The sequence below is a fragment of the Peromyscus californicus genome, unplaced genomic scaffold (assembly GCF_007827085.1).
Source record: "Peromyscus californicus insignis strain IS unplaced genomic scaffold, ASM782708v3 Scaffold_7__1_contigs__length_154581171, whole genome shotgun sequence".
Lineage (NCBI taxonomy): Eukaryota > Metazoa > Chordata > Mammalia > Rodentia > Cricetidae > Peromyscus > Peromyscus californicus.
Window position 1 is genome coordinate 57,811,620 of NW_026294595.1, and position 14,412 is coordinate 57,826,031.

The 14,412-nt window shown below is 37.8% G+C and overlaps 1 protein-coding gene across 4 annotated transcripts in view; it reads right to left on the reverse strand.

The window, feature by feature from the left end:
- Positions 1-1,856: 1,856 nt before the first annotated feature.
- Positions 1,857-14,412, reverse strand: part of Nckap1 (NCK associated protein 1) — an 81,272-nt gene continuing 68,716 nt past the window's right edge. For all 4 annotated transcript variants that reach the window (XM_052723848.1, XM_052723847.1, XM_052723846.1 and 1 more), the window contains 7 exons: positions 12,376-12,458; positions 11,951-12,031; positions 8,001-8,094; positions 6,182-6,298; positions 5,533-5,642; positions 3,751-3,840; positions 1,857-2,746 (listed from right to left, as the gene is read on the reverse strand). In XM_052723848.1, coding sequence (XP_052579808.1) covers positions 2,630-2,746; positions 3,751-3,840; positions 5,533-5,642; positions 6,182-6,298; positions 8,001-8,094; positions 11,951-12,031; positions 12,376-12,458 — 692 coding nt within the window. In that variant the 3' untranslated portion in view covers positions 1,857-2,629. The remainder of the gene's footprint in view (positions 2,747-3,750; positions 3,841-5,532; positions 5,643-6,181; positions 6,299-8,000; positions 8,095-11,950; positions 12,032-12,375; positions 12,459-14,412) is intronic.

The window sequence follows — 14,412 nt, forward strand, 5'->3', positions numbered from 1 at the left end:
CTCTCCCCTTCCATCCACCCCCAACCTCACCCCTCATGTTCCCATCCCCACTCGTCCCCAGTCCACCCACAAGATCTCTTCTATTTCCCCTTCCCAGGGAGACCCATGAGTCCCCCCTTGGCCCACCTTGTTACTTAGACTCTCTAGGTCTGTGGATTGTAGCATGGTTATACTTTCCTTTACAGCTAATACCCACTTATAAGTGAGAACATACTATGTCTTTCTGGGCCTGGGTTACCTCAGGATGATTCTCTTTCTAGTTCCATCCATTTGTCTTCAAATTTCATGATGCCATTGTTTTTAACAGCTGAGTAATACTCCATTGTATGTATGTACCATATTTTCTTTATCCATTTTTTTGGTTGAAAGGAATCTAGGTTGTTTCCAGGTTCTGGCTATAAATAAAGCTGCTGTGAACACAGTTGAGCAGGTCTCACTACATAGCCCAAGCTGGCCTGGAACTCTTAATCCTGCTGCCTCTCCCTCTCTAGTATGGCATTCTCATTTACTAACAGTTCAATGACCTTTTAAATAAATATACTCATTCTAGCTGTAACTTGAACTCTCCTTTTATGTCTTTATAATGCAAGCATTTATGTGACATTTGTTATAGTTTTTCTATAACTGGTGTGCATTCTTAAACGATGACATGTAACTGCAAATTCAGAAGCAGAATTTTCATCTTGAACACCAGTTACATCGCTCCACAGTTACACCTCCAGAACCAGATGTCAGACTGTGTGGGCTGCTTTAACTAGATGCCCCAGACTGGGTGGCTAATATTAAGGAATCTCAAGATCAATGTGTTGGCAGATCTGGTGTCTTCAAGGCGTGCCTCCAGGTTCAGAGACTGTGCTTCCTTCCTGTGTCCTCCCTCATATGGCGACAGGCATAAGGAACTCCTCCGTCAAGGCATAATCACCTCCCACAGGCCCACTCCATCATTACATTGGAGATGACATTTCACCATGTGAAGCTTGGGGTAACACGAATATTCAGACATATCCCAAAGTTTATAGATAATATTATTTTTCAAGTTACTGTATGATGCAGTAAATGCATAACAGCAAAAACTTTCTACTGTTTTTTTCTAAATTCCAAGTATTTTGAAAAGGAGCAATGTCATGGTTTCTGAAAATACTGAGTAGCATATAAAGTTTATGAGTGTCTCAATAAAATTATATCACCATCAACGAACAAATATTCAAACCACATTGAAGGTGGAATATGTTTACTGATTAGTCACTAAGGGATGAAAAGAAATCTTAACAATTTGGTGGCACCCTCAGCTTGAGCTGAAAGCAATTACAAAGCATCTGCTATGAGTGACTTAATGAGTTGGGAAGTGATGTTATCAGTGTATGAACAGCAGCTCTCTGTGCTCTCCAGACAGAGCTGAAGAGGCTGTCTCACACCAATCGGAAGGCAACACTGAATGTGTTGCCCCGCTGTCCGTGCCAATCACAAAGCAGAGGCACTCTGTGAACCTCCACCCAGTACTGACCCGGTCCTTAACAACACAGCACCGCTCCATGGTCACTGCATTTTTCTTTACTCTTCAACAACTCCATTTGGGAACAGAGAAAATGAGGAAGCCAATGACACACACATGAACGCACGCATGTGCTTTCTTTTAGTTCTTATCTTTAAAACAATGTCATGTAGTCTTATTCCTAATTTCAGTATTTTTTCCAGTGGAGTATTTTCTAAAACATTTAAACAAATTTTATAATAATGGATCTGCTATCAAATGCTCTAAGATATCCCTAAACCTATGTTTACTTTAAACAAAGTTTAAACTAAAAATCTCGTATTGTCAAATAAATTTCCAAAGATCTTAAAGAAATAATTCAAAATGTGATACAGTCTAGTGTTTATTTATGTTATGGCAGATACACTTGAATTTCAAAATTTAAAACATATAAAAAGTGGTTTGGGACTAACGCCTGTATCAACAGTCGACAAGTGTCTTGGTTGTTATTATACAGCAGGGTACGTGGTTGTGCTGATGCCAACTGGGGGCATGGGGTGAGATCATCAGTAGGCTTTCTACAGGCAACAGCGTATGCTGCTGTTTGAGAGATTCAGAATCTGCTTCCAATGCTCACGCTATCTAACATCTCTAAGGTTAAATAGTGTTAGAGTATTTAGTTTGGCAAATGTTCAAAATAAAGTAGAAATGTATTCGTAAGCATCACAGAAATGCACATCCAGTCTTGATCTTAGTAAGAACCATAGGTACAGATCAGAACTCTCCCTATATGAAATAATTTACACACAGATGAATGCTATCATATCACTATCTAAAATAATCACTAAATACAATTCATTTTCAGAAATAAACAAGCAAGGATTTTTTTTCATTATCAGTTATCAAAAACATAGTGTTATGGTATTTCAAACAAATGATACTCTAAAATCATAGAATTTCACTGAGTTTTGAGAATGTGCAACTAAATCAACCAAGTATACCTTAGTACAACCATATTAGGAAGCCAATGATCAGAAAATACAACAGCATGAAGAAAATTTGATCCACAAAACTGTTTTCAGGCTTTAAGGTAAAAGAGTTCCACAGTTTACAGATAAACAAGGCAACAAACACTCGTGCTTGTCTTGAGTAAGTATTCTATGCAGAAGATGTAACACTTTGTTTGTAGACAGCATGATATGCGTTTCTCAGCAATACATAAGGAAAACAAGATTCCAAGAGATCCATTGTTAGGAATGGTGATTCCTGTACAATCTGGAAAAGTAGAAAAATTTGTCAAAATTCAAGTTACTCAATGGGAGTAGTAAACAACAACTCTATATTCTTCTCATTAGAAACAGACACAAACCATTTTATTTCAAAATCTAAAATACAAATGTGCCACAGTGAATTCTATCAAAATACTTTTAAATGCTACTTTCAAGTTTATCAATTAATCAACAGGAACACATGAACATAAATCCTTGGCAATAGTCTAAACATAAAAATGAATACAAAAATATTTAAAATTTAAAGACATATTTTTTTTTTTTAAAGTTTTTCCGAGACAGGGTTTCTCTGTGTAGCTTTGCGCCTTTCCTGGATCTCGCTCAGTAGACCAGGCTGGCCTTGAACTCACAGAGATCCACCTGGCTCTGCCTCCCGAGTGCTGGGATTAAAGGCGTGCGCCACCACCGCCCAGCTAATGGCACATTTTAAGAGGCCCAAAACCAAGCTAGAAAGTCAAGTAAAAAAAATAAGACCAACGATAATTAAATGGAGAGCAGTAAATTCTAGAGTTCAAAAGGAAGAAAAAAAGACTAATACAGGCCTGTGTGACTGGAAAGATCATCAGGGAAAACAATGGAGCTATGAGTTCTGCTGATTTTCCAAGGCTAAGGAAACTTCTCTGAGAAGAGCCTCAAGGCAGATTCACAGCCACTGGGAAGCTCAGAGAACCGAACTTGACATATAAGGCAAATACAAGGCCTGCGCACATCCTTACAGGACGTCACACAGTTACTGCTCATCATTGGCCTTATTACTTCCTATTACTGACCTATGGCTAAATGGGAGTGGCGTCAGTCTTTGCAGGAATTTTTAGAAAGTGTATGGTTTGGGTGGAGTGAACACAGAAATGGAGAAAAAACAAAAATCACAAAAGAAACAAAAACAAAACAAAACACCAACAAAACTTTTACTTGCCAAGAAGGGGCATTCTAAGAACTGGATCTTTTTTTGTTATCAGTAAAAGTTCATTAAACTGAAATGAGACATACCATATCCAGTAGCAAATAAACAGATTCTCTATTTCTTGTTGTAGTTTTATCTGTCTCTTGGCCGATTTTCAGTAGACTGGAAGACGCAAGCTTAAAAGTACATACATGCAGTTAATGAGGTTGGCGATAAAACGCTTCTCATTTACTTGTTCATTTTCAGTATGGTTCAATTATTCAATGTATCATGTATGATGAGCTAGCGACCTTACATCAATTAACAATTAAGGTACATATAATCAAATATTTGTTAAAACTGACATTTTTCTCCACGTTTACCGAATTCAACCACATGGTCACTGAAGGATTATAATCTCTGCATCAAAGCTTTCATGAGTTAAACATACAGTTACTACTGATTACAGTATTCTTCTAAAAGGTTTCTGTTAAATGCTGCTGAAAATCCCCAACTACCAACAGTATCTGCTACTAATGTCCAAGAACTTCACCAAACCACATCTGACCGGGGGACTTAGCACTAGTCTCTTTTGGTAGCAAGTCATGATAATTTTATAGATATAAAGTAGATCATTGAATCTACTCTGAGAAAAAAGATAAAGAAATAATAGGATAAATGGGTAGATTATTGAATCAACTCTAAAAGGCAAAAGGGGAAGATATAAAAAACGACAAAAGGTAGATTATTGAATCTATTATGAAAAGAAAAAAGATAATATGGATATAATAAGATAAAAAGGGAGATTATCAAATCTACTTTTAAAAAGGAACTACTTGTTTGAAATAGGATAAGTAATGAAAACTTTTTGTCTGAATTTGTCAAATGTTAATGGACTGGACACTGTCATATATTAATGGAGTTTTTTGTCTGAATCTGTCAAATGTTAATGGACTAGACATCGTTAATGTAATTCTTGACTGTGTATATTGTATATACTTATTGGATATACTTTTACTTTTTTTTGGTCTGGTCCCCCCCCACCCCAGAGCTGAGGACAGAACCCAGGGCCTTGCTAGCAAGCGCTCTACCACTGAGCTAAATCCACAAACCCAACGTATGTGGTTCAGTCCTATCCCCTGGCTTCAGGTACCCTCTTGAGGTAAGAGACTTTGAATGCATATTTTATTGGTAAGAGGGAAATTTATTGTGTATTTTTTAGGTCTTAAATAAGAAGACAATTTCAAACTAGGTTTGAATTCATAGTTTGAATTTGCAAGGAAGGACATTAAACCCAGAACAAAATACAGCAAATAAAAGGAAAACAACTGAATTGTAATACTGTTTTCAAACTTAAGTTTTCTCCTTAAATTATATATATTTTAAATTTAAAGGCTTACAGAATTTTCAATAAAGAAAAAAACTCAAAGATTCTAGAGGTTTTTTTTAAATCTCTTTTCTTTAAGCAAATATGAAAAAGATATGCTGTCTGACTGACAGATTTAACACTACTCTCTTTTAGTAAATTGTATCTTTTAAAGGACACATTATCTCTCTTTGCTTCCATTTTTCCTTTAAAGGAAGAAAACAATCTTTCAAATGTGGAGACAATCTCTAGTCCAAACATTAGTTTAAGCAAAAAGGTCATATGGCAGAGAAGGGAAGACATCCAAGCAGGAGGGAAAACAATGATAAACTTGATGTAACCTGTTCTCTTTCCAAAAACAAAACATTAAAAAATAAGTGAGATTTATATATTTAATTAAATTGGGAACAAAAATATCACTGGAAAAAACTAAATAAAATGTAAAAGTAATGGAAATTTACTGTTACGTAAATTTTGTTTGCTTTGTAAAATGTCATGAGTTCTGATATTTGAATAGACATACCGCCAGGAATTCTTTAAGTCGGTCTTCAATACTTCCTTTGTGAATTGTAAACAAAGCTGCAGCAATCTGGTTGATGGCTTTGGCCAAACAATGTATATTGTTGCAGTGTCCTGAGAAAGTACAAACAGGATTGTGTGTAGTTTGTGTGACCCCAAAACTTTGTAACACACAGAAGGCAAGCCTTTAATGACTCCTCAGGCTACATAAACAGCAGTATGACTGAGTTAGGGTGCAAAGTGATTTACTCTTTTCCTTTTATGGGCATGAGCGCTCTTAACACTCACAGCAAAGATGCATGTAATGATCGGTCAGTATTTCATTAGCAGGCAAACACTCAGATGTACACCCTGGAAATGTTAACGGCTAAGCTGCTTTAGAGACGACATCTCTCAGTCCCTAAAATCACCCCATGATCTGGGCATGCTCACCATCCTCTGCTGTACTTTCTAGCTGACCTACACACATGTCATAGTTTAGAAAACTACGACTTCAAAAAAGAAACAGATGCTCATTGCAAAGCTACTGTTTGGCAGAACTTAATCTATATTTTATCAGAAAAGAACATAAACTACCAGAACACAAAGCAAACAGTATATGTTATATTAAAACCAATGACCCTTCAGTGTCCCAACAATTTTAAGGCAGGTACCTTCTATAGCAGGGCTGTACTGCGACATCACATTGCTGGCCAGAGTAGGCAAGGAAACTGCTACAAAGACCATCAGGAGACAAGCAATCTTATACTCTTCTTCTGGACTAATGTTCTCTAAAGAAAAATGAGGAATAAAGATCAAGCTTTGCTTCAAGATTATTTAGAAGCTAACAATCTAACCTAGAAAAAAATAAAGGTAATAAAAATTTTTTATCTAAATTTTCTAATTGAAAAGTGATGAAAAATTATAAGAACATAATATATTGCCATTTATAAATTTTTTTATATCTCATAATCTGAAAACTCACTGAAAGAAAAAAATTTCTTTCTTTCCCCAAGACAGCTATGAATAATATCATTTTAAATACATTGCTTAAAGGATACCAATACTTAAAGGATACCTATTTCTCCATTCTAGAAAACAAAAGGAAGCAGTTATGAATGAGAATATCTAGCATGCTCTATAGCTGTAAGACAATAACCTTTACAAAAATATTTAGGGTATTTAAATTGTTCTGTCTAGCACCTGACTTCTTACCTGATACCCGGGAACTTCTAGTTACCCTGCAGTTTGCAATTATACGTAACTATGGATTGATCACAGAAAAAAAACCAAATCACATAGTATTTTAAAATTTTGGGTGATCATAAGAAGTACTTTTAAGCAATAATAAATCATTTGAATGATGAAAACAAAGTGTAACTAATAGGAAAAGTAATGAACTCAAAGACTATACTTTGGCTCAAAAGAAATTGAAAAGGGGGCTGGAGATGGCTCAGCGGCTAAGAGTACTTGCTACTCCTCCAGAGGACCTAGGTTCAGCTCCCAACACCCACAGGGTGGCTCACAACCATCTGTAACTCCAGTCCCAAGGGCTGATGCCCTTTTCTTCACTTCTTGGGCACCAGGTATGCACGTGGTACAGATATGTGAGTGCAGGCAAAACACTCATACACACAAAGTAAATAAAAATTTAAAAAATAAAATAAAATCAAGAGTAGAGAAGGGCATTTCAATACAAACAAAACTTTTTTACACTGTGGACAAACCTAGAATTATATGGAACATTTTTGGTACTATGTTTCAAAGGACTGGCCTTAAAATTTCTAAATGGTCAGTATTACATATCTACTTTTTTATGGTGAATATCTATTCTAATTAAAAGGGGATACTATTTTCTAGTTACCAACTTCCTAGCTATCATAAGGACAGTCTTCCACCAGTATACAAATGCTCTCAACTTCTCCATCACAGAAAGTCCTTTTCATAAGCTGGGGCATAGCTCAAGCACACAAAAAGAAAGCCTTGATTTTCCTCCTTCCTCTAGCTATTATGACATCATGTCCTTGTTCCCGACAGAGCTGTTCCAAACTTATTACGTGCAATCCCTTTCCTCCCATTCATCTGAGTGCTGTGTAGGGAACTCCACTGACAGCGATCTCATCATCATAGCTCACTACCGCTACACAGCTGATAATTCCCTTTCCACTTTCTAAGAAGCTTTCTCCCCAGCGTTAGTTTGTTTTTCTCTAACTCCACTGGTCCTTCCACTTCCCTGAGCTCATTAAAGCTGAAATGGTGTTGTTCCTCTGCACTGATGCATCTATCTACACTAAATGGCTCTGACAGACTCATCTGGGAGTATGGCTCAGACAGTATGTATGTAATGACTACACTACAGAAAACTCCAAACAGCAATTAAAAAAAATTAAAGTTTAATACTAAGAAGGCATTTGCAAAAGTAAGTACCACGTGCACACCTAGGCTGCCCTATAATTTTGATAGGAATACTACATATCTGCTAATGCATTTTACCTGATTTTTGTGAGGAAAGAGCTACGACTAAGGCAGGATCAATCTCACACGGTAATCCAGCAGCTGATGACAACTCATAAACGTTCATTGCAACCTGACAAGATACAAGAATTACAAAGAAATCAATGTTTTAACAGACTTGTGAGAAAATTTGCTTTAGTAAGAAAATATTTATGCCTACAAACATGCTAGAAGACTTCGGCAACTTGGCTGAAGCAGGCAGCTAACCCACAGTGGACAACGATCTAACACTGCTCCTTCTAACTTCGCACTGTGCAGACCAACGAGATCTGTAGCCCCTCTGTGGCAAGTTCCACAGGTTCATTCTCCAGTTACGGTTTGTCTTAGAATCACAGATGTAAAACATTAAGTCCAAAGAAATGAATAAACGGAGCCAGCTGTAGCGGCTCACACCTGTACTACCAGCACCTCGGAGTTCAAGGCCAGGCTGGGCAACAGAACGAGTTCCAGCTCAGCCGGGGCTGCAGTGACAGCCAAGAGAAGAATAAACACACAAAAGTGAATTAACATTACTGAATCTATGCTGAAGTCCACAGTTACTTAATGAAAAACTTTAGAGGTCAATGCTTAATCAGTTACAGAAAAATTCAAGAAACACCACTTTAAAAATCTGATAAAGCCATTTCTGGTAAGAAATTTTCTACATCATACATGGACTCCAACTATTTGAGATAGTCTGACTGATACTTTAGTTAAAAACTGTGTACATAATTAGTTACCTTTGATATTACAGTTACTAAACCACAGACAAATGGAAACAACCATGCACTAAGATCCAGAGACATACACTGCTCACCACACACAAACACAAATTCAAAATGCGTCAAGGACATAAATGTAAAAGCTAAAATTTTAAAAAGTTTGGAAGAAAATACAGGCATAAATCTTTATGGCCTTTGTCAGGACAGTGCTTGATAGCAGAACTACAAACAAAAGAAAAACCAGATAAGCTAAAGTACACTGAAATTAAAGAGTTCTGTGCTTCTTGGATACCATCAAGAAACCGAAAGGGACCAGGCGGTGGTGGCGCACACCTTTAATCCCAGCACTCAGGAGGCAGAGCCAGGCAGATCTCTGTGAGTTCAAGGCCAGCCTGGGCTACAGAGCAAGATCCAGGACAGGCACCACAACAACACAGAGATACCCTGTCTCAAAAAACCAAGAGAAACTGAAAAGCTAATTCAGGGGGGGAAATGTACAAATAATGATTCTACCGAGGATATAGTATCTCTTGACATTCAAAAGTAAAGTGATGTGGGCCAGTGATGACTCAGCAGAAAAGGCGCTTGCCTAAGCCTGGCACCTGGAGGTCAACCCTAGAGCCAGGCGGGGGAAAAGAGAGGGCCAACTCTGCACTCACAGATGACAACACGGTGTAAAAACGGCACAGGGTTCAAAGCAGCTTCTCTCTAAAGAAGCCATACAGACACAACAACAATGCGTGGCATCCTCCTAACTGAAGAAAATGCAAACCAAAACAGTGTGATACCACTGCACACCAACTAAAATGGCTCTTATCAGTCGACCCAGACTGGATATAGGAAACCCTGGCACCTTCATTCAGCGTTGATAGCCATACAAAACAAGTTGCCATGGCCAATCAGTTTGGTGGTTCCTCAAAGCTAAATAGTTTCTACAACCCAGCAAGTCCATTCCTTATACAAGAGAACAAAAACATCAACACAGACAAACGAAATAGCACTATTTACAGCATCTAAGAAGTAAAAACAACCCCTATTTCCAAATGATGGCCGAATAAGCAAACTATGGCATATTCATACAATGGAACATTAAAAATTAAGTGCTAACACATGCTGTAACATAGTAGAACATGAAAGCATGCTAGTTAAAGAAGTCTGAGTCAAAAGAATATCTGTTGTGTGATTTACACACAGTACTCCAAACAGGCAAGTCTGCAGTCAGACAGTTATCTAGGACTGCGAGTGGGATGAAAGTCAGGAGTGCCTGCTATGGGTACTGATGCTCTTTGGGGATGATAAAAATATTCTGAAACTGATTGAAACTGTGATGGTCATGTGATTACACTCAAAGCCACTGAACCACTTTAGATGAGTAATTTTATGACATAAGAATAAAGCTGTTAAAAATCATGTTTGGATTCTTTTTTTTTTTTTTTTTTTTTTTTTGGTTTTTCGAGACAGGGTTTCTCTGTGTAGCTTTGCGCCTTTCCTGGAACTCACTTGGTAGCCCAGGCTGGCCTCGAACTCACAAAGATCCACCTGCCTCTGCCTCCCGAGTGCTGGGATTAAAGGCGTGTGCCACCACTGCCCGGCTCCATGTTTGGATTCTTTAAACAAAGTAAATTTTATTGACAGTTTGCTAGAAACTAAATATAATTATACCAATGAATAAGAATTGGATGATTAATTCAACGTGGGCAGAGTATTAGAATTCTTAGCACCTGTACATCAGTGAGCTCCTAAGAACGGTTTAACCTTGTGCTTTCTGCAGTATTTCCACTTAAGAAAAACTCATTTTTGGCTATATTCATAGTTTCAGTCATAAATTCACAGGACACATTGCTCACAAATGCTTATTTCTGTAAAGCATTATAGGAAAATCAAAAATTAAAAGAAACAAGGCCTCATCCTTTAAGATGTTTATTATCTAGTATAAATACAGGTAGAAGAACAAAAGTTCTCCACTAGCACTAAGAAAAAAAACTTTTATCACTGGGAACCTAAAAATGGTTTTTAGAAATTGGCAAGTGAACCTGGCCTTGACAGATAGGCAGGACTTCCAAATGCAGAAACAGAAGAGGGCAATGTTTCAAGTACAATAAATGAAGAGGGTAAATGGATACATGAGAGAATGCTTACAAATCTGATTAGCTCAGATGATACATATGAAGAGAGGGGCAGATAAACAGAGCAGTAGATGATAAGCCATTTGAATAAAGCAAGCAGGGTGGCATAAATCAGTAATCCCAACATTTAGGAGGTTGAGGCAGGAGGGTTATTTAGAGTTCTAGGCCAGTCTGAGATACGTAGGAAGACATTCCAACCCTATCCCACTCTAAAGTCTGGAAGGCATCACTTTGAAACTTGAACACTATTCAAGAGTCAAAATATGCAGAGGATGCTGGCAAGATGGTTCATTGGGCAAAGGCACTTGCCACCAAGCCTGACAACTGTGTTTGATCCCTGGGAGACAGACAGACAGACAAACAGTCTCTCTCTCTCTCTCTCTCAACCAAGTATAAAATCATCTCTCAAACATGGACACTTGGCAGTAACTATGCCTCCTTGTTCATCACATGATTTAAATACAGTAGGAAATCACAGCTGGGATTAAACCAGTGGTTGGATCACATGAATCAGAAAATTTAAAACAAATAACTATAGACCTTTAAAAAGCTATTGACTTCCCATCTTATATTCATTAATTAAAAATTAAGATGCCTACAGTATGCCATTATCAACGTTTTCCATTATGTATTTTGAATTGCAAGCTACGTACAGGAAAGCAACATATATACTTTTCAATGAGCTTTGTTATATTGCACATGATAAGATGTTCTTGTTATACTCATCATTTACTTTATTAAAACTCCATTTAATACTTAAAAAAAAAAAGATGCCAAAGAAAACTGGTTTTAATTAGACTACAGCAATCTTCTATAAGACTTTTAAATATTTATTTTGAAAACTGACTACAAGTGAATTTAAAACAACTCATCTTGCTGCTTTATGGCCATGCAAGAAAAAGCTTTATAATTAGGGGGGAAAGATCAATTTTTAACAAATTTTATGTCCTTTTAGTTGATCAAAATGCTTAAGAAGTTTTGGTGTTGTGAGCTCAGAGAGCAACAGCACAGGCATGCATGCTATTTTCAGGTTTGTTACATTTGATGATTTCACATGTGGGCGAACATCTCACTTTCAAACAACACACTACAAGAGCTCTACCTTCATGTCAGTTTCCCTTGGAATGTGATCCTTGAAATCTTCAATGGAACTCACGAGGAAAGGAATGTGGTAGGATAAAACCTAGGCAGGACAATAAACAACAAGGTCAGCACTGTACACTGATGACATACTACCATTTGATAAGGTCAAGTTTACACACAGAAAGTATTTATCTACTTCACTGGACCTTTCTAAAAGGTCAAAATACATGGAAATGATACATATTCAGTGCTAAGATGAATACAGTTCAAAAGGAACACTTTAATGTAGAGCAAAGCTGAAATAGTGTATTAACCAAATTCCAATACCAAACCAAAAAACATACTTTATTTACCATTACTATGCAAACTACAATTTGACTCTTAATATTGCTGTGAATTTTAACTTGTGGAAAATAAAGAGATGATATGGAAATGATTTCTTACATCTCTCAGTGCTTCTTGTGCCAATGACCGGAAGGATAAAATGACACCGATTATCGTCATCCTTTTCAAGACACTGTCAACAGCTAAATTACAAGGAAGGCGAGAAGGAAAAAAAAAACAACAACCATAAACTGACTTTTTTTAGCTTTAGAGAAAATTCTCAAAATCAAAATTTCTAGAATAAATACTAAGACTAATTGCATTTTAATTCAACAGTGTTTAAAGAGGTAAATGTATTGATAGCCAATATTTAAACTTTAAATTATTTATCAATTCACACACATATATTAAAACTCTTTTCTTGTAAATGTACTGGAGGGTTGACATTTATCAAGATCTTGAAAGACTATGCAATCCCCTCATAAACTTGCTGCAGGTAGGAGTAAGGCGAGAGCTGGGGAGAAAGCCATCAGGATGGTTAGGAGTTAAACCCTCAGATGGTATAGGAACTTTGAATAAATTATTTTGTTTTTAAAAGTTTTATTTTATTTTATGTGTATGGATGTTTTGCCTGCATGTATGTGTGACAGGTACTTGCAGAAGCCAGAAGTTGGCATCAGATCCCTGGGACTGGGGTTACAGAGGGTTATGTTGCCATGTGGGTGCTGGGAGTAGAACCTAGGTTCTCTGGAAAAGCAGCCAGTGCTCTTAACCTCAGAGTCATCTCTCCAGGTATTTTAATTTTTGGGGGGTGGAGGAGGTTTCGAGAGAGGGTTTCCCTGTGTGTATCCCTGGCTGTCCTAGAACATGCTCTGTAGACCTGCTGACCTTGAACTCAGAGCCTGCCTCTCAAGTGCTGGGATTAAAAGTGTGCACCATTGCCACCTGACTTAACATTTTAATTTTTTAAATGCTTTTTTAAAAATGTGCATTTCTATGAGTCTCTGTGTGGCATAAATGTGTGAGTGTCCAAGGAGGCCAGAAGATGGTGTCAGATCCCTTGGAATTGGGAGTTGTGGTTACAGGCAGTTGCGTGCTACTGATGAGAAGCCGGAACCAAACTCCAGTCCTCTGTAAGAATAGCAAGTACCTTTTAACTGCTGAGCTATCTCTCTAATCCCCTGGGGAAAATTCCTAAATTGTGGCCAAAAATGAAAGAACTGCTTATTAAGATCATAAGCAGGTCTATGAAAATACCACCCCAAACACCTGTGGTCTCAGAAGCTAAGCAGAACCATCCTGATCAGTGCTGGATGGGAAGGAGATTATAAATAGGTGGCGCAGAGCTAAATCACTGGAAGCCATGGTGATGGACTTGATCATGTGCATGTTGCTTAGAGAAAATAACTTTGAAGATGATTACTATATACTTAATACTCAAACTGTGCTAACAAAATAAGAGAGTGGGATTCAAAGGGAATATTTTACTAAGTACCCTATACAAGGGAATGGACTATATAACGACATAAATATAGAAAATGCGCCAGGCGGTGGTGGCACACGCCTTTAATCCCAGCACTCGGGAGGCAGAGCCAGGAGGATCTCTGTGAGTTAGAGGCCAGACTGGGCTACAGAGTGAGTTCCAGGAAAGGTGCAAAGCTACACAGAGAAACCCTGTCTCGGGGAAAAAAAAAAAAAAAAAAAAAAAAAAAAAGTAGGAGGCTAGGGAAAGAACTCAGTGCGCAAAGTGTGGTTTGGATCTTGAGCACCCACATCTTGAGCTGGGCATGGCTGCATACTCATGTAATTCTAGTGTCATGGAGTGGATACGGGAGGATCCCTAGGGTGTACTGGCTAGTCATCCTGTATGATTGAAGCTCCAGGTTCTGGGACAACCTCATCTCAAAAACATAACGTGGAGAAACAATTGAGGAGGACACCTAATATAAGCCTTGGGGCTCTGGAAATGTGTATCCATGTACACACTCACTTAAATATCACACACACACACACACACACACACACACACACACACACACACACACACACACAAGCCTCTAAAATTTGACTGCATTTATGTTAGAAACAATTCAAATAAGCAAATTTCGCCGGGCGGTGGTGGCGCACGCCTTTAATCCCAGCACTCGGGAGGCAGAG